The sequence below is a fragment of the Pelodiscus sinensis genome, chromosome 13 (assembly GCF_052426305.1).
Source record: "Pelodiscus sinensis isolate ZL-2025 chromosome 13, ASM5242630v1, whole genome shotgun sequence".
In the NCBI taxonomy this organism is placed as follows: Eukaryota; Metazoa; Chordata; order Testudines; family Trionychidae; genus Pelodiscus; species Pelodiscus sinensis.
In genome coordinates this window covers 17,561,364-17,581,734 of record NC_143064.1, presented here as the reverse complement: position 1 = coordinate 17,581,734, position 20,371 = coordinate 17,561,364, and the positions used below count along the sequence as shown (strand labels likewise).

At 43.6% G+C, this 20,371-nt stretch overlaps 1 protein-coding gene across 1 annotated transcript in view; it reads right to left on the bottom strand.

The window, feature by feature from the left end:
- Positions 1-20,047, bottom strand: part of SH2D1A (SH2 domain containing 1A) — a 28,003-nt gene extending 7,956 nt beyond the window's left edge. The window contains exons 1-3 of the mRNA XM_006115389.5: positions 19,731-20,047; positions 4,725-4,788; positions 581-716 (exon numbers count right to left, since the gene is read on the bottom strand). Of these exons, the coding sequence (XP_006115451.1) occupies positions 581-716; positions 4,725-4,788; positions 19,731-19,867 (337 nt within the window). The 5' untranslated portion in view covers positions 19,868-20,047. The remainder of the gene's footprint in view (positions 1-580; positions 717-4,724; positions 4,789-19,730) is intronic.
- Between the last annotated feature and the right edge of the window lie 324 nt (positions 20,048-20,371).

Below are 20,371 nucleotides of genomic sequence, written 5' to 3'. Positions count from 1 at the left end.
TAGACGAGGTGCTAGGAGGATGACAGTTTTTCAGACATTAGGCGGTGTCTGAATGCTGTTTTAGTGAACGCTAGAGGGTAAGAGAAGCAAACACGCCTGAATTCTCTCTACCCAACGGTCAGCGCTGTTCAGACAGGATGAAACAGACACTCTCCTCCGAGCTGGAGAATACCAGCACAGCCACCATGCAACTGTTGCTTCAGCTCCTCACGAGCATTTCTTCTCCCATTAAGGGAAGCAGGTCAGTAACACCACAGCTTTGCCACGCCCTTGTCTGCAATCGTGGATGTAGCTCTGCAGTGTGCACATGATGGGGACTGCCTGGTCCTGGCTCCTTAGTGCACTGAACTAGTTCCACAGCCATGCACTTGTAACTAGAGGCATGGAGACCATTGAAAGGTTTAGTACCAGCGAGTTGGCTTTCAGCTCATGCAGGTAGCTAAGGCAGTAGCACAGAATGGTCTGCATGCCTCTGGGTTACACCTGCTTGTGGGTTGGGAGGGGCCAGAGTGAATCTTCCTCATTTGATGGCAAATACCACAGGCCTACACGTTCTGATCCCACGTGCTCCTCACAGTACCTTGTGGGTGCTTAGCTTTCGCATCATTCACTACAGGGTGCTGCAGCGGAGTTACAATGCCTTGATCTGGCTTCTGGAATGCTGTAATTAGGTTGTGTACTTTCCGGAACAACCTTCTGTGGACCCCCGGTGCAGTCTGTGAAGTGAAGAGACCAACATAAATTATAGCAACAACAAGCTACAGAGGAACGCCTCCACCCAGCTCCCACATGGTGTTCCAGAGCAGCATGATTTTTCACAAGGGTAAAAACAGCAGCATGCCAAGAAATTGGATTGTATTTTACAGAGCACTGACGGTGCTGTCCGCTCTCCTCTCCCTTTCCCAGGAGTGTAGCCAGTGTTTGTTGGTCCTAGCCAAGCCCTTGTTGTCTGCACTGCGCCCCAACTGGTGCCTCTATCACCACAGTCTCCCAAGGCCGCCATGAAGAGCAGACGCATTCCTCGCCTCACACCTGTCACTTCCGTGGGGTAAAACAGAGAGGCTGTTGACTCCACACATTCACTAAAATGGTCACTGCAGTGAGCCAGTGCTCTCTGTTAATAACAGTCCTGAGGAATAAAGCCTTGGAGTCAATACAGATGAGCACCAGCAGTGTCACTTGGGCAAATCTCTCACTCATGTCAATTAAAATGTTGCTGGAATAAAAACTGTGGGAACAAACTAAGAAATGTTGCTTTAAATAAGTCCTAGAAGTATTATAGAAATTTCTGCTCCATCTGTCAGTTCTACTGTACAGAAAGAATGAAAGGAAATAGCCAGATAATGGTGCTACAGAAGGATAGCAAGTAAAACCCAGCCAGGGTTACTGTGATCTTGGTTTCACATCATGGGTACGTCTAGACTACATGCCTCTGTTGCCAGAGGCATGTAGATTAGGCTACCCGACACAGTAAAATGAAGCGGCGATTTAAATAATCGCTGCTTCATTTAAATTTACATGGCTGCCGCGCTGAGCCGACAAACAGCTGATCAGCAGTTTGTCGGCTCAGCGTGATAGTCTGGACGCGCGGGTGTCGACATCAAAGGTATTTGTCGACCACCCAGGTATGCCTCCTGGGATGAGGTTTACCTGGGTGGTCGACAAATACCTTTGATGTCGGCAGGGGAGCGTCCAGACTATCGCGCTGAGCCGACAAACAGCTGATCAGCTGTTTGTCGGCTCAGTGCGGCAGACATGTAAATTTAAATGAAGCGGCGATTATTTAAATCGCCGCTTCATTTTACTGTGTCGGGTAGCCTAATCTACATGCCTCTGGCGAAGTGAAGGGCCTTCAGCACCACCAGGATCTCTTCTGATGGTTCCTGGAACTGGCAATGTGATGGCATTTTCTTAAAGAGGCAGAGCTTTTTTTTCTCTCCCTCTCTCAACCAAAGGCGACTGGGGGGACTCTTTTTAAAGGGGCAGAAAGGGCAGGGTTTTTTTTGCTCGACAACTTTGCCCTGGCTCTTCGTGCTGGATCCATTGCTATCTTGGCTCTTTGCCCAGAATGGTTGGCCACACCTGAAGTATTGCTATCTAGTCAGGACAATCACTCTAAGAAGTGATCCCCCTGTGGGGAATGCCACGTACGGACCCAGTCACTTCCCTGTCAGATTGCCTCACTTTTTTCACAAAGCAAAAAGCTGTAAAAAAAAAATTGACCTCCTGCTGTAATGTGAGCTCCACCTGGGATCTGGAAAAAATGAGCTCTTCTGTTGTGTCTTCAGCAGCGATAACAATTACACAGACAATTCTCCAGTGATACTGGTAGAACTTTCTTCACACTGATAGTCCATATCAGCCCTCTCATCTGCCACTTTTAAGTCCTACTCATGATTTTATTTTAGGCTCCAGCTTGTTAATCTAGTTTCCCAGGCCTTTAAAAACATCAACAGGGGCGGTCAACATACCCTGGTGTTCACTGAGACAATAAGGGTGCATCTACACTGCACTCCACTGGTGGCAAAGGGTTTTATTTACATCTATTAATTAATCATTTCTTTGCACCAAAAAGCACCTGTAAACTGTTGCTTAGAGAATTGAAATCACTTTGTCCATCCTTCTCATTTAATCTTTGCAGATACTCATCACAAAGCACCACTGTCCTCGAGGGCTTTTACTTGACATCTAAAGTCGAGGGAACCAACAACCTCGTCAGGATCCTAGGCAGGGTAGGGAGGACAGCTCTGAGCACCTGAAGGGGCGGGGCTTCCAGTGGACTGGGCAGGCTCAGAGCAGCTAGCCCTGAGCACCACCCGGACCACAGCACAACCTCCCCCACCCCAGCTCTCAGCACTGCCTGCAGTGCGCCACGCATGGCTCTGGCTGCAATTGAAAGGACCTGGGGTTTCAGGCTGCTGCTGCTCCCTTTTCTCCCTCCCCCCATCAGGAGGCCTATCTAAAGCAACTGTTAAATGACTCAGTGCGTCTCTTCTGCCTTTCCTGCTGGTCCTGAACACTCCTCACCCAGCTCCGTGGGGCAGAGCGTTTGCAGTATTCATCATTTACACGCCTGTGGTGGTGAGGTGGAGGGACAGGGCAAGCTGCACCTCTGCACCTCCCGTGGGGGAAATCCTTGTTCCACTGAAGATAATGAGAGTTTTTCTACTGGCTTGGTGGGGCCTGGATGTCAGTATTTTGAAATTGTCTCCTGTGAGGCTCCACTTTGATTCTTTCATAAATAAACCAACCTCAGAAAGAGAGAAGGGAGGCAGCTGATGGGGCAGGGGCGAGGCAAATGCTACCACGAGTAACTCACATTTAAGGAGTTGTGATTGAGGGCAAAGCTTAGCCTGCACATGTCTACTCAGCACCCATTTCCCTAAGGGTTAGAGGTTCCCCCCAACCCTGACCCAGGCTCTCCAGTTGCCGGAGGGAGGATCCAACCCTACGAGCTTTCTACCGTGCTGCTGTTGCTGGAAGAGGGTGTTCTGGCTGGTGCTGCATTCATGCCTGCCTCCCTTTCTGCTACCACAGTGGGAGATGGAGCCAGCCAGTGATTGCTTAACCCCGCTCCCAAAATAAAGGCTTGGCTTTGCCCGGGCTCCAGCCTGACCCTGCCAAACATTTATTGAAGCGGTCTGTCCTCCTACACTGTGCATAGCGCCACCATGTCCCTCCGAAATTTCTGCTCTTTCACCCACAGCTTATGAAAGTACCAGTTTCCTTTCAGGAAAGGAGCACAATGGGATACATTCTGCCCTACATCCTCCCGGAGGCTAGGAGATTTGTACATGAGGTAAGACCAGAATCTGGCCTGTTGAATTTTGTCCTATAGCTTCAGATTTGGGACTGTGCAAGTCTCCCTGGTTTGGGAAGAGTAACTATGTGCTCACATGCTGTGTTTCAGGTCCAATGCTAGGGCCTTCCTCTATGCCCCACTGCAGACAAGATGCCCACTGAAGCCAATGCCAAACTCTAGGGTTGGATCCTGACTGACATGAGACTCTGGTCCAGGTGTTTAATGTGCAAATACAACATACTCTGCTCTAATTTGGCCAGAAGAACTAAGCCTGTTAAATTATATTTTAATTTTTTTAAATCAGTGTTCATTAACGTGCAACCTGAAAGCTAATTATGAATTAATAGGCTGACTAAATCTAGACAGAGAGCATGAACGTCTGAAAATAAATAAGGATGAGTAGTCACACGAACCTAAATTTTGCCACAAAATTAAATCACTGTGATAATTGTACATATGGCTATACCAGTCCGGAGTTTTCTCACAGCACAAGTGACGATGAATGTTATATCAAATCTCAGCTGTCATGTATGTGCCTTGTGCTATTGATAAATACAATCTGTAGAGAAATTAAGTTAAAAATGTAAATTATAGGGAATTGCTTTGAATATTCTGGTATTAATGGTATGTTTGATAGAGGAAAAATTAATATTGACTGTGCCTGTCAAAGTAGGAAAACACAATATTGCTGCCATTTAAAATGATGCAAACTAATGCACTGGTGCATTTCTGTAACAGCTGAACTGTGACAGAATGAATTTGTGCATTCAGAATTATCAGACCTGGCACCGGTGACAGCCTCACTTGAGAATGATTAAATTACATGAGAATCAGATATTGCAGAAAGGTGAACAGCATGTTCCTGAAATCAATACCTATACTCAGTTGTGGGGACTTTTAGAAGAGAAGGAGCGATACGTACCTCAGCACTCCAGGAACCCGTGTCTGTCTTGGACACTCTGTAGGTATAAATGAAACCATTGTATCTGTGAAAGAATCAACATGTATGTATTAGTCATGTCTATTCTTATGTTTAGTATGCAGTTGCTCTGTAATGTTGGATTTAGTTCATTTGATTAAGCTTCTTTCCTTAGCAATAAATTAGTCAATGTAAACTGTGTTTAAAATTTGGACCCAGGTCAGCAAGCAAGGTTTGAATCCCCAGAAATGTACTGTGTTAGGACTTGGAGGAGGGCAGCATGGTTTGATCCATCTCTGTGAGATCTACATTTGCTCTATATTGGAAAATTTAACCTGGGTGAACATTTTAACTTCCCATCAGTGACCTTTTATAGGCTTAATTATCTATCAGACACACTTCCTGTGGAATAAGAACAGAGTAGGTGTCATTAGTGCATGACAGTGCCACTAAGTGATTTGCTTTTTAGACTGTAATGTGGGTGTGTTGCAATGGACCTATTTTAGTTATAAATCTAAAACTGCACTACCAAGGCAAACTAACATTTTCTAGCTAATGCGTTCATAGCGCTCAGAGCTCTGCCTTTGCACATATATCCTGGATTTGCCCAAGATCATTAATAATCCCCTGGCCACACTGATCACTTTTTGAGACCATGAATCCGTGTCTATTTTGAACATACTTTCCTTTCTGGAAATAAGTGGCACGTCAGAGCACCTTTGCATCTCCTGGCAGCTGGAGGCAATCTTGCTGGTAGGAGCCAGCACTTCACATGAGCTTGTTGGTATACCAAGGTTCAAAGATGTGACGTAAAAGCAATGTGACAGATGGCAGTGACATGCTACTTGGGCAAGCTACTTGCTGTACAAAGTGAAAGTAGGTGGTACAAGTTGGCCCTCGCTGGTCCTGCACCCTTGGGACCTGACTGGACCCAAATTTGCTAGACCAGGTGAAATTTCCCCAGCCGCCCAGCCCACCCCCCCCCCCCACCATCAGCATTGCTTTTGGTCTCAGCGAACTACTCTGCTCCCAGCCTGACTGGGCTGCCAGATGGACACCGCCCTCCTTCCCCTTCCCTCCCCTCAACCCCCGCCAACAACAACCTGGCTGGGTTGCCGGCCCCAGCTGGGCTGCTGACTGCCAGCTCTGCTGATGCCGGTCCTGGCCCCAGACACCAGCCCCAGACACCGGCCCAGGCTGGGCTGCCAAATGCCAGGCCTGGCCCCGTTGCTGGATGCCAGTCACCAGCATCACGGCTGCTGGCCTCAGCCCCACTTCTGCAAGCTCTGGCCCTGGCAGGGCTTCTAGCCATCAGCTTCCATGCCACTGGGCTTTCAGATCAGCAGGGCTCCCCGCTGCCAGTTCTCCTGCCACTGGGCTTTTGGCCCTGGGGCTCTCTGGTCCTATAACATCCATAGTCCTGCCAGACTAGGGATGTTGCCAGACCCAGGGAGTCCCAGTTTAGGGAGGTGCAACCAGTAACAGATCAGACCCATTTTGCAAAGGGAGAAAGATGCAGGACAACCGGGAATCAGGTCCAATGGCATCCAGAAAATGAAATAGGGTCACAATACTCTGGCCTTTACACCAAGACATACCAAAATATTGAATAGAGTCTAAATAGACATTTTTCAGAGGGCAGCTACAGCTTACAGCTCTTTCAGTAGTTATCACAATTTCAGTAGTTATCACAAAAGTCATAAATGACACAGCTGTCACAGGAACACATTTGCTTATGTGTCATGTCATTGCAACTCGGCCACTTGTTTCTGAAAAGCCATTATAAGCACCTCTAAAATGTTTCCAGCTTTTGGAAGTAATTCACCAAAAGAATTATTAGCTGCTGTCACAAAGCAGCTGTCACAAAGTTTTTAATTCCTCAAGTGGGTGCAAACGGCTGCTGTTTTGATTTGTTATCATTAATACACTCAGAACTGCCATGTTGCACACCTGTGAAGGCACACACACGGGGCAAGGCAGTGGAAAAACAGGTTTATTGGACCAGATCATTGCCCGGTGCAAACCGGTGAAACTACACTGACGCCAATGGCATTGAAAGCGAGGATCTGGCCCGTTGTAGCTATGCTGAATGCTGTACTGAGCGGCACCTTTCTCTAAATTGTCTCAGAAGGCAGGTCTTCATCAAGCACTTTGTCTTGGCTAAATGAATTACAGAACTTTTGTTGCCTGTTTTTGTAACGAACGTGATCTTATCATAAAACTTTCTGTTAAACAGCAGGAACTTCACTACCACTTTAAAGCAGGTTTTACCATCAGTTTGCCCACAACCTGATTTTGATGAGCAGAGTTTCTCCCTCACCGTTGCTTGGCAGCAGCCCCCAGATGTTTTAGACAAAGGGTCATGATTTAACCTGTTTCACATTTATGTATAGGATCAGGACAGAGAGGCTGCTTGTTTTCAAAAGTGCCAGTACGATGTCCTTTCCCCTGCCCCGCAGCAAGTCATCCTGTGCCAGTAAAACCAGCTACAACATACACACAAGCAGACTTTTAGCACTGTGAATGAAGGGTTTCCCCAGTAGCACCATTAGCTGTCAGCTCAATTTTCTTCCTCTGAATCAGCTCAGATGGGAACCTTTCTTCCTTTGACAGGACAGGCTCGGGCATATCCTGTCCCTCACACGGTGCCTCCTTGCATCTATAGGCAAATGAACTACTCGCTGTCAGCTCAGAACTGCACTCTTTGCTCAGGGCGAGGGCAAGTCCCTGATACAGAGGGAAAAAAACCGCTGGGAGAGGACAAGGATAAGGGGAGAGAGCTCGCCCTAGGGGCTCTCTCCTGGAGCTGCCTCCCAATTTTTCCCTTCGGGGTGATATTTGACCTCGTGTCCCATGGAAGGATCAGGAAAAGGGCTTGTCACATCCACAGAACGGAGCTGTCAGAGCCGCCTCAGCTGGCAGATGGTTCCCTGAACAAAAGAGCATCTTCTGCAGGGTTAGTATGGGAGACAATGTAAACCCCTCCCCCAGTGGTGGGCTCAGCCATCCCTTCTCCACTCTCTAAAATGGCCTCGATGAAGAGCCCAGGTCTGAGACTCCCTGAAGTAGAAGTGACTGTCACATTCAGTGAGCCCAATTCCACCCTGCAGTCCCCCAGTGTTATGCTGGTGAAGCACCATGGGCCGGAGCACCCGGCACGATGGGGCACCAAGGCCTGAATGAGGTCACATGCCCTGCTTCTAGATCAGAGACTAAAGATGGTAAAACTCCTAATTGCTTGTGAGGTGGGTTAGAAAATAACGGTAGCTAAAAGTACGTTGCTTGCTTGTAGAAGAGGCGACTGCGAGGTCACATTTCACCTCACATTAGACAGACAGAGAGAGAGATTTTTAAATCTATAGAACAAAAGTTCTCACTGAAAACAGTCTTTACTTTACCGTAAGTAGGACAGCTCTGTCAAGGGGAAAGCAACGGTCCTTCTACAGGAACTACACTTTGCTTTATATGATGAGGTGTTTTATTGGACTTCTCTAATCTGACAGGACCACAGATGCTCCAGAACTAGACAATCCCAGTGGAGGACTGGCAGCTGGAAGCCCTGTGGGCTGGAAGGGCAGAGGGCTGCAGGCAGCAAGCTGCCAGTGGGGCTCCCTGGTGGGGCTGCCCAGCGGGGCAGGGAAGCCCGGTGGGGTCAGCAGGGCACCGGGGCTGGTGGCAGAAGGGGAGTCAGCCAGGAGGCCAACAACCAGGCCAGGGCTGGGAGGGGGCAGTGGCAGGTGGCTAGAAATGATCTCTCTGGTTCTGCAAAATCCCTTATTTGGGACCAGTCAGATCCTGAGGGTGCTGGACGAGGAAGGTCCAACCTGTAGAAGATTTACTTGGTGTTGCTCAGGTCCTTACCTGGAGCTGAGGATGGGGGATTCAATATGCAGGCTATCCTGGGGAGAGAGGACTACCCCAGCCCTCTCTCACCACAATACCTTGGAGCCAGGTGAGAAGCGCCCCCCCCCCCCATGCCACTGCTGTTCCAGTGAGCATAGCCAGAGGAAAGATGCATGTCCCCTAACTGGGGCAGGTCCAGGTTCGCCTGCCTGCTGCAGTCCCCAGCCAGAGTGAGGAATGCAGCAAACTCTGTACTTTCCCCTCATTCCCTGATGAAGAGGAACACCCAGCAATGTTCCCGTATGAATCAGGGGGTGGGGAGCTTCAGTCCCCCTCCCTCCTACCTTCCCTAAAGGGCACCTGAGGGTGGGAGACTCAGGGCTTGGACAGTCCCAGATGTGGAGACGGTGCCCCCGGCTAGCAAAACCCCCATTTTACACAAGATCCTTATACCTGTCCTGGAGAGGCATAATGATCTTGCCATACTGCTTCTTTTTGCAAAAACCCCATGCACAAAAAGAATGGCAGAAAATATGCTAATGATATCACGACTTATGCTAATGGGTCCCTCATTAGCATATTTTCTGCCGCAAAAACTCCCAGTGTAGACAAAGCCTTAATTACATGATTATATGATTTTTTTAAACCTGGGCCAAACAATCTAATAGAAAACAGAAACATTCCCAAAACATTTTAGCCTGAGGCAGATCCCCAACATGGAACATTTCAATTTGGCTGGTTAAAATTTAGCAAAGTTATAAGCAATAGAAAATGAGATTTACTGTGGGAAGCGGGGGCCAAGTTTAGATATATGCAACACTACCAGCTCAGCCTAAATCATAGCTTATGGATTAAATTTCAAGGTGATGTGTTAATGTCTAACCTGGTGATTCTGTATCTTTTTTGTATGTTTTTTTCTAAGAAGCAATCCCATTCCAGGCACATCCCATTTTCCTGGCACAACCAAACCCTGACCTTGCTTTTACTTATGAGACGAGGAAGCTAAATACCAAATGTGGTGGTTCTAGCACTTTGGGAGGAGTTCTTTAACAGACAGACAAACTCTCTCAAATATATAGCAGATTTCCTACAAAGAGCTGTAAATGCATTTCTCACAGATGATATGCTGAGGCAGCATCTGCCTACCTAGCCTCCATCCTCTTCCCTTTTCAGCTGTGTTCAAATGTGTTACAGCCACATTTACTTTAACAGGTGAATAATTACAATCTTCTTCACTGTTGAAATAGCTGGAGGATATTAGCCATGTGCTGCAGCTTATAATTTAACCATGACATTTCAGCTACATGGTATGTTTTGAAATAATTGGCGAATGTTTTATACCTTGATTGGGAAATTTTATTAAACTAATTTTTATTCATTTTTAGACCGAAAACTGAACCAAAAAAGGAAAGTCAGCAGTAAATTACATTAAATGATATCTCTTTAAATATAGCTCTTTACAGAATGATTTGAGTATGTAGTATCCGTTCTATGGGCTGACAGTGTATTTAGACATTAACATATCACCTTGAAATTTAATCCATAAGCTATGATTTAGGCTGAGCTGGTAGTGCTGCATATATCTAAACTTGCCTGTCCTGCCCCCCGCCTCCTCCATTTCCCACAGTAAATCTCATTTTCTATTGCTTATAACTTTGCCAAATTTTAACCAGCCAAATTGAAATGTTCCATGTTGGGGATCTGCCTCAGGCTAAAATGTTTTGGGAATGTTTCTGTTTTCTATTAGATTGTTTGGCCCAGGTTTAAAAAAAAATCATACGATCATTTCATTACGACTTTGTCTACACTGGGAGTTTTTGCGGCAGAAAATATGCTAACGAGGGACCCATTAGCATAAGTTGTGATATCATAAGCATATTTTCTGCCATTTCTTTTTATGCATGGGGTTTTTGTGCAAAAGCCCAGGCAGCAGAGAAGAGGGTGCTGTCAGATAGTAATGAGGCAAGACGAAAGGCCAGATGAAGAGGAGGGTGGAGGGGTAGACAGACATGGAACCTGTGGAAGGGAAGACTAAAGCTGGGAGATGGTGAGGGTAGCATGGGCCTGGGAATTGACAGGAGTTGGAGGAAAACCAGGAGTAGGAGCAGGAGTGGGGAGGACAGCCAGAATGTCTAGGCAAGGAAATTGGAAGCGGAGGTCGGAGGAAATGGAGTGAGGTGACAGGGGCAGGAGACATGACTAGGACAAGTACAAAAGGAGTCAGGCTGGTGAGGAACTAGGACCTCTAGGCCATACTGCCTCCAGAACATAGACTGGAACCCAAGATGTCTCTGCTCTTGGCAACTGTCTGGGAAACCCACTGGCCAAGAGTGAGGCTGTCTATATAGACAACGACAACCGACTGCCGCTACCAGTTACTCCAGTGGCAAAAGTCTGTGTGGTCGAGCTAAAGATTCCCTCCTGCTGACGACACATGTGTGTGTCATTGTGGTGCCATGTGCAGGATTTTTTGTTTCAGTTTGCAACTTCAGTATTCTTTTAACATTTTTTTTGGGGGGGGGCATTATGTAGGTTTTAGAAAAAGCAAAGTCAAGCGCTCAGGAGTTAGGAAAGGCAAAAATTAAGGCTGCGTGTGAGATTTTAATGTGACCCCTCTGTGCATATGATGAGTAAGGCTATGATTTTGTCACAGAGGTCACAGTGTCCACACTAATTGTGACTTTCAATAAAATCTGCCACCATCAAACAGCTGTGGCTCCCGTGGGCCCAGCTTCTTGCTCCGGGTGTTGCAAATTGGCCCACATGGCTGCATTGTCACTGAGGTTTGGAGATGCAGGGGGAAGATGCTGTCAGCACTCCCAACTGGAAATGAAGTTAATGGAAATTATGCTATCCACACATATAAAGTCCAATCAAATGCTAAATACCCTGTAAAATCTGTGCTGAGGGATCTCAAACTGGGCATCGAAAACAAATAGATACTTTAGACCTGAATGTCTTTATGACTCAAAGCCCCATTTGCAAACTAGAGATAATACCAGCCTCTCACTTCACTTGGGTGTTCTGAAAACACATTAATTAATACTTGCTTTGGAGTCAGATAATATAATGATGAGCGCCACTGAAAAACCCACATGGAAATTAATGTCTGACTTCAGAGCAGGATTTGAGTAGCATGCAATAAATAATGCCTGGGGTCACACACTGAACCGTGAAGAGAAAATAAAATATTGAGTAGCTGCTGATTCAGTGAACAGTGTCTGCCCCATGCAGAGAATTAGTCAGGGGCACTGTGGAAAAATAGCACGTGAACATGTAATTAAAGACTGTGTCATAATGCATATGCACGAAGTTGTATGGATTAACATATGAGTTCTTGACTTGCATCCTTAAAATTGTTTTTAAACACTGACCCTTATTCCTCATACAATGAGGTTTACCAGTTATTTTGAGAGAAGAGTTTTATCTCGAAATAACCACGTCTTAACAGGATCTGTTATTTTGAAATAGCGTCATAACGTGAATATACAAATGAAGCGTGGGATATTTAAATCCCGGCTTCATATGCAATTTTGAATGTCTTCATTTGCATCCCTCTCTCAAAAGAGGGTACAAGTGTAGATATACCCTGATTTTGGATGTAATAAGTTATATGTCTGTAAGTGGATTAACTGAGAGCAATTGACTCATTGAAGCTATGTCTACAAAGCAGCAATATTTCAGAATAACTGATGTGTAGTGTGCGTCTACACAGCAAGCCATTGTTTCAAAATAATATCAAGGTGGAGGACTTCTTACTCCAACTCCTGTAGCCCTCATATCGTGAGGAGTAAGGGAAGTCAAAGGAAGAGTGTTCTTCCTTTGACTCCCTGCTATGTAGACAGCCACCAAAAGCCAAATTAAACTATTTCGACCTCAGCTATGCAATTGACGTAACTGAAGTTACATATCTTAATTCGACTTTTGCCCTGCAGTGTAGACTTGCCAGGAGAGGCGAGAAGGAGGTGTAAGTTAAACTAGGGAGAATGTCTACTTTCGCTTAAATCTTTAGCCTCTGGCTGGAAGTTGCTTTTGCTGGTTGACAGATTTCTCATCTGACCCCTTGACGTGTAAGTTACACCAGTTTAGACTCACTATCACAATCTTCCTGGCATAATTTATACCACTTTGCACATAACCTCTTGATTCTGCATCTTCAACACATGGTAACATGCCAGTAACATACCATAACATGGGATCATAACTTAACTAAGTGGTCTCCTTTTCTGGTATGTAATCAGCTTATGTCTGAGCCGCTTACATCTTGGCAAAAAAACCTGGAGATCCTCTGCATTTACAAGCAATTTTCTCTATGGGGTCTTGAGACCCTCATACCCTCTGAACACTCTTTAACTAAAGCTGGGGGCCCCCGTCACCATTAACTTTCTGAGTCTATCTCAGGAGCAGCCAAAAATCTCACAAAACTGCTTTTTATTTGAGATTTTATCCCAAAAAGGCAGAAACCTCACAAAAATATGTCTACGTCTAGACTGCCTCTTCTTGCACAAGAGAATATGCAAATGAGGCGAAGCAGTGAATATCACCATGCCTCATTTGAATACTTAATGAGCTGCCATTTTGTGCAAGGGGCTTTTGCACAAAAAGGACCCGTCTACACTGTTTCTTTTTGCGCAAAACCCCCCCTCTTGTGCAAGAGCCATTCTGCCACTGTTTTCAGGAAGAACGGCTCATGCGCAACTTGAGCGCCTATGAGATTTATTTTCGTGTGGGACAGTGTATGAGAACTGGGTTGGACACAGTTGTGTTAGTGTCATTACTATTTTAACACCTTTACGTTTTTAGGTGTTTGCTGTTTAGCTTTATGCAGCTGCATTTTTTATGTTCTGTTTAGGTGCAGCCTGCTATAGAGGAAAGCTTACCCATGCTTCCTCAAGAACCCAGTGATTCAGCATCAATTGTAAACCTTCAAAGTCTAGACTAGAGCTAATTTGGTTATTAACTTCACTTTGTCAGCTACACTTTTTTCTGCTGACTTGTATTGCACGGTGATTGTTAAGAACTAGACAGGAACTGGACTTTCTATTTCTCATAAAACTCTTCAATCCTGATATTTATTTTCATTCCAAATAAGAAAAATTGTCTAATTTTTCTGCAAAATGAAATTTTGGGTCAATTGAAATGGTTTCTTTCAATCACACGATTGAGTTTTCTTTATTTGAAATATTGAAATAAAATATATTTCTCAATGGAAATGTGTTTTGCAGTATCAAACTCTTTCATTTCAATTTTACGAAGATCAACATAATCACAAGAAAAGTTTCAATTTCAGTGACACAACACTTTCTAACAGAAGTGCTGTCAGAAAATTTGCTATCTGCTCTAGTAATTATCCATGACATAGAGTGCCTGAGACTTATTGGAATGATCACAAAAATATTTTAATTACATAAAATCAATCAAAAAATTATTCTTGACAATGAAATATTCACATAAGTAGACATTAGCAATGTGAAGTGAAGAATTTTCTTACACAAGTAAATGGTGAGTGCAATTTTGAATATTAATCTTCAATGTAAGGAGCTTCACTGCCCAGACATTTTTTGTTACATTTTAAAATACTATTATGTGCAATGTAAGAAAATACAAGTCCTATGCAATTTTTATGAAAAATATTAAATGGAAAATAAAAGAAATGTGAACCTAAGGCTGACTCATGATACCTTCACTGTACATAGCTGATGTACTTACTGCCATGTACTGGAACGTTTTGGCACATTGACTGCACTGAAGCACTTCAAGAAATTCAGATACCATGGTTATGATGACAGAACAAATGAAGAAAATTAAAGCTGATTAGATAGAGTCTATCCTGCTGCCATTATCAGTGCTTCAGAGAGTTTAACACTCAGCTGCTAATTATTCCCCATAGATTTAATGGAGGATAGTACCTGAATAGTTGACTTAAAAAAAAGCACAGTATAAAAGTGATGTCGTATTTAGCTTAAACTGCCATTCTAATAGCTATTGAGAAGGCTGAAACAGCTGCTCACATTAATTTGACATGTCCTACAAATTTTGAGCTCTCTCCCCCCAAAATATTAGTACAGTAGGAGTATAACCAACACTGGCTCTACCAAATAGCACATGCAGCTACATGACTGCACATATAACTTAGATGGAAAGCCAAGATGTCCATGAACAGAACATATTGCTAGAAAAGAAAGAACAACATAAGGAAAAAAATTCAAGATCCAATAAAAAATCTTGTAGCTTTGCATGCAATATCCAACTGATTTACCCAATGGAACCATTTCTTTTAAAAAATTCATTGAGAAACATCCTAATTTTGAAGAACAGCAAGAAACATCTCCGTTTTCGACATGATCAAAAGATGATGAATTTAAATCTTTGTGCTCCTGGGCCAGCATATTTGAAACATGCAGCCGTACATCCACTCTGGCAGTAATCAATGTTATTCGCTTAATCATGTTATTAAACAAGTCGCACAGTAGGGAGGCCCAGGAGAAGCACTTCATTTTAAAATGTTGCAGACAAGTGCAGGGAGCATCTGTATTTACAAGAGCCACGGGAGACCCCAAAACAAATCAAAACCTACCTATTGCTGTATGAACCGTTTCCCTTCATCATTGTGGTCTTAAAATATTGATGAAAGAAAGTGTATCTTTGTAATTTGCCACAGCCACACAAAACCCGTTTTCTCTTTGAAGTCTTGTGGGCTCTTGTCTGCACGATGTGGCTTAGGGCACTTCAGTCTAGGCCTGAACTGACGGGGAAGTGGAGGAAAGCAGGTCTCACTCAAAACAACCAAGTACAAAGCAATGGGAAAGAAAAGTTTCCTGGATAAATATTTATCAAACAAAGTCTGATTCTTCTCCGTTTCCAAGGTCATTACTCTGCTTAGGAATGGGATTTTATTTTAATTGAGAGCATAGAAGACAATTGAGGCTGACCACAGCTTTTGTTGCCTTTATTATCTTCAAAGTGAGCCAGGAGATGCATAGGGAGGAAAAATGGCGTAAAGAACTTCTGAAAGTTTTTGGAAAGACTCTAAAAACTTTGGGGACATACTGCTCCTAATGCTTTGGGAGTCATTGCACACCAAAAACTGACTTCCCATCAGCAGTGTCATGCGGAGGATTGGCCATTCACATTTATTAGAGTTGGCTACAATCTTTTCATCAACAAATGGCTTCTTGAAGAAATTTTTCACTTGGCTCAAAATAAATCGGTTGGGATTTTGTTTTAAACACTCCTCCCTCCAAAAAAACCCAAACCTTGCTATTTATTTACACCACACTGTAATCAGTGGAAGGAGGGAACTCTGAAACATGTTTGGGGTTTTGCAAACCAATTTTGTTGCTGTTTCCATTTAATCAAAAAAATTTACCCTGCAAAAACTTTTCAGTTCATTTGAAATGTTTCACAGAAAATACAAATTTTTTTTGTTCACTTGAAGACTTTACCATTTCAAAAATCATTTCCTAGTGATTGGATCTGTAGTATAGTAAATGGTACATGTTCTACCTAAACACTCTCTAGGTATTCCTAGAGCACCCACCACTGGAGTTTCTGAGTGCTGATTAAAAGGGGGTATTTTAATAGCATCATTATTTTATTTGTTATTCGTTGCAAAGAGCCAACACTGTTCTGTGTGCTTTACAAGCAGGTATGAAGTCAAGATCACACCCCCAGAATTTAATTCAGAAATACATTCTATGGTTTACTAATGGTTTGGGGCGGGGGGTTGGGTTTTTGTTTTGTTTTTGCAGTGATAAAGCCCAATTTCTACACACATCTCTTTTTGGTTTTGTCAAGGCTCCATAACCTGTACAGTTGTCACTCCAGTCCTATGTGTGCTATCTCCCTGGATACTTGCCAGTATAAGATTTGTTCTTCCTTACCACGGCAAGCATCTACAACCAACTATGACTTATTGGCTGCTATCTCTCCTCTTTGCTGTGGTGTTGCTCAGCTAGCTTACATTTTTTGCCTGCTATAGTAGACTATTTCATACACGTATCTAAATTACCATCACATTGCCAGATCACTCTGAAATCATCAACTCATTGTCTCCTAGTTTATCATCTGAGATGCTAATTATTGTACAATCTACTTCTTGCACCACACTCATTATTGAAATACTGTACTGAACAGTCCTGAACCTACCGCTCATCTCTGTGATTCTGCCACCAGATTTCCATCCATGTCAAATCCTAGTTCTCTGTACAATGTTGTTCTAGCCACTCAATTATAGATCTCCACTAAAAGGTGTAAAAACTTTTCCTAAGCACTTATAGTCTGGATTACAAACACTTTACTCTCTATGGTTTTCAGGTAAGTAATTTGTTATCTCATCCTTTGTTCATTCAAATGTATCCCTAAATGCAAACATTTATTTCCACTTTGCACATTTTCCAGGCACAGTTAGGAAGCTGTTTTATTATTGATTGCATGCCCATTTGTCTTCAGACCTATGAGCATCTTATTTAACTGTCCTAATCTGCTCTTTAAAACCTGACCTTCCTCACATTCATATAAACAAACTGCCTTTAATATCACCAGAAATTTTTACTGATTAATTGCAGTTCCATGTCCTTGTTATAAGTTAAGTAATGAATGTAGGCCAGCTAGTCTGATTTCCTGGAATCCTGCTCTATTTTTCATAAAGCTGGATAAAATTGTTCATGACGCTCCAATTACCTGCTACCACTCACCTCTTCTGGATCACTCTACAAATGATAAGTAGCTGTTTCCCCATTTCCTCTGATAGTTCTTTAAGAACGCTTGGACTCATTATTTATTAGCTGGTTCCTTTTACTAGAGATGTATCACTGCTTTTCATATCTATCTACCTCAAATCTGCATTAGCGTTTAACTCAGTACACTTCTTCTTAATCCCTTAAATTTGGTTGTCTTGTTAAAGGCTGAAGTAAAGCAGATATTAGAAGTGTCCGCCAATTTGGAATTATTTAATGTTTATTTTTAATTCTCATTTACTAGGGAAAGACAGGACAATTCTTTGTGATTAAGGCACAACAATAGATGTATAAAAATGGAACTGGATTGTGTTTACAGTTCGACTACAACCTTTTCATGTCAGCCTGGGACACTTCTTATGTGGCTCTACACCTCACTTTGCCCTTATGTGAAATAATAATAATATGCACAGTTTAAAATTCAAGGCTAAAACCAAGTGATGTCAATGAGAACATTCATACCTTTGTTGGAAAGTATGATATAGATATTATTTTAAATTGAATAATTAAAAAAGGGATAGAGAATAAGACAGAGAATATCTTATTGCCTCTATATAAATCTATGTTCACCCACATCTTGAATACTATGTACAGATGTGGTCGCCTGACTCACCTCATCTCAAAAAAGATATATTGGCATTGGAAAAGGTTCAGAAAAAGGTAACAAAAATGATTAGGGGTTTGGAACGGGTGCCTTATGAAGTGAGATTTAAAAGACTGGGACTTTTCAACTTAGAAAAGAAGAGACTAAGAGAGGATATGATAGAGGTCCATAAAATAATGACAGGTATGGAGAACGTGAATAAGGGAAAATTATTTACTTGTTCCCATAACATAAGAACTACAGGTCATCAAATGAATTAATAGGTAGCAGGTTTGAAACAAACCTTCATGCACTGCACAGTCAATCTGTGGAACTTCTTGCCAGAGGATGTTGTGAAGACAAGGACTTTAACAGGGTTCAAAAAAAAGAAGGCCCATCAATACTTATTAGCCAGTATGGGTAGAAATGGTGTTCCTAACCTCTGTTTGTCAGGGGCTGGAAATTGGTGACAGGAGAGGGATTGCTTGATGATTCCCTGTTTTGTGCACTCCCTCTGGGGCATCAGGCATTGGCCACTGTCAGAAGACAGGATACCTGGCTAGACTGGACCTTTGGTCTGACCCAGTATGGCCGTTCTTATGTACTAATATATTTATTATCTTATCCTTTCTTTATGGAAAAAAAGCCTGCTTTATTTTTCTTTTATCTCTTTTAGTTAATAATAATCATTGATCTTGTCTTGGTAATTTCTTGCTGATATTAGCATATCCTTTTAATATCCCTTTTCCCTCTTTCATTGCTTAAAGTAGCTCTCGGTACAGACCTGTTGGCCATTTCTTTGTTCTTTTAGTGGCATAGCACTTCAGCGTGCCTGCTCAAAGCTAATACTCTGGATTTTTCGCCCTTCGCTAATAGAACTCACACTTCTGTCATTCCAACCCCCCATAAATATTAAGCCCTTTGTCAGCTCATCTCCATTTCAGAAGCGACTCATCAGTGCCTTCTCGCCAAGTGGGTGACCTATGACAGACACCTCATAGGAATTCCTCCCTCTGCCCCAACTCTATCATCCTGATACATTGTCACCATTTTCTTTATTATCTAGCTCTGCTTGACACGTTCAGAAATCAGCAGCAATACTCCCAGCGCGCAGGGATATATTCCCCTTTACTAAGGCAGACAAAATCAGACCCTGAAGAGTTGGCAAGCTCTCACTTTCAATATATGCCTAAAAGGCATCAATATTCCTCCCTACGAGCCCCCTGGGGAAAGGAAGGTTTGGGTTGTCCTGCTATTCAGTGTAGTAAAGAGGAAGACAGGCAACAGGCAAAGCCAAAGGAGCAAGAAGCACGTGCAGTATACCATCTAAAGTGCATGGCTTACGCTGTTATAGCCTCATTCCTCTTTCCTTCTCTCCACCCCATCATTGAGATAGATTTGCCTTTGCTCACTGTTCTGTGTCCCATTTAAGATTAAGCAGCTCAGGGCAGGAACCTGAACTCGCCTATCCTTTCTCTGAGAAGGCCCGAGAACCCCGAGCCTGAAGTCGGCGATGCAAAGCGAAGTCCCCACAAGGCTTTGTACACACAAAAATGTTTGCGCATTCTGCCACAAGATGACCCTTCTAACTGTCAAATGTAATGCAAGGCAGAACTCATGCTGCAAAGCCAGAGGCTGGAGGTCGAGGAAAGCCAGAGGATCACCAAATGGGCTGCCCACTGGAAGGTCTCCATGCTCATGATACTTCATTAAATGGAGCTGAGACCCATAAAACCCTCTTGCAGCTGCATTCTAGGTGGCAGCTTTGACTCCCCGACAATTAAACAGACATCAGGTAAGGGGTGTTGTTGCAGACCCTGGATTCCCTTGACTTTCTGTACTCACAGCACACACAGGCAATATACTCCTGGGATGCTCTCACTGTCTCGCAGTAAATAGCTGCCATCCATCCCCGTAGCCAGCAGGAGCTTCTCCCCCGTCTCCCGGCTGATGCTGCCATGATAAACGTTCAGAGAATCCATTTTCTGTAGTTGAACCAAGCAGAGCCTGATACGACCCAGCTAGAGAGAGGTGATTGGAGTTAGTGACTGTTACACAGCTCGCTGCAGTCACCCGCCTGCTATCCAGCTGCTCACTCACTGGTTGGTATAAACAGGATGTGTTCCCACCTCCAGCTCTTCTAAAGACTTCTCATACCGACAGTCAGAGCTGTAGGTGCTGCTATCACCTATAAGGCAGATGTGCCATTTGATAGCATTCTTGTGACTCAGAGCATTCAAAAGACATGTGAATAACAGGTACATGAAGCATACCAGCTCCCTAGCAAAAAGCAACGCTTTCCTCACCACAACCCTGAAAGCACAAGCTATGGTTAGACTAAGAGCGACAGTCAAAGTACCACGTCTGTTAAGAGTTAGTGTTTTCAGTACAGTGTTTGTCTTTTAAGGGCTTAAAATGTTGGAAGGCTGGAAAAAGCGAGGGTTAGACCTGTCCTCAATTATCTACGCTAGGGCTCCCTGGCACAA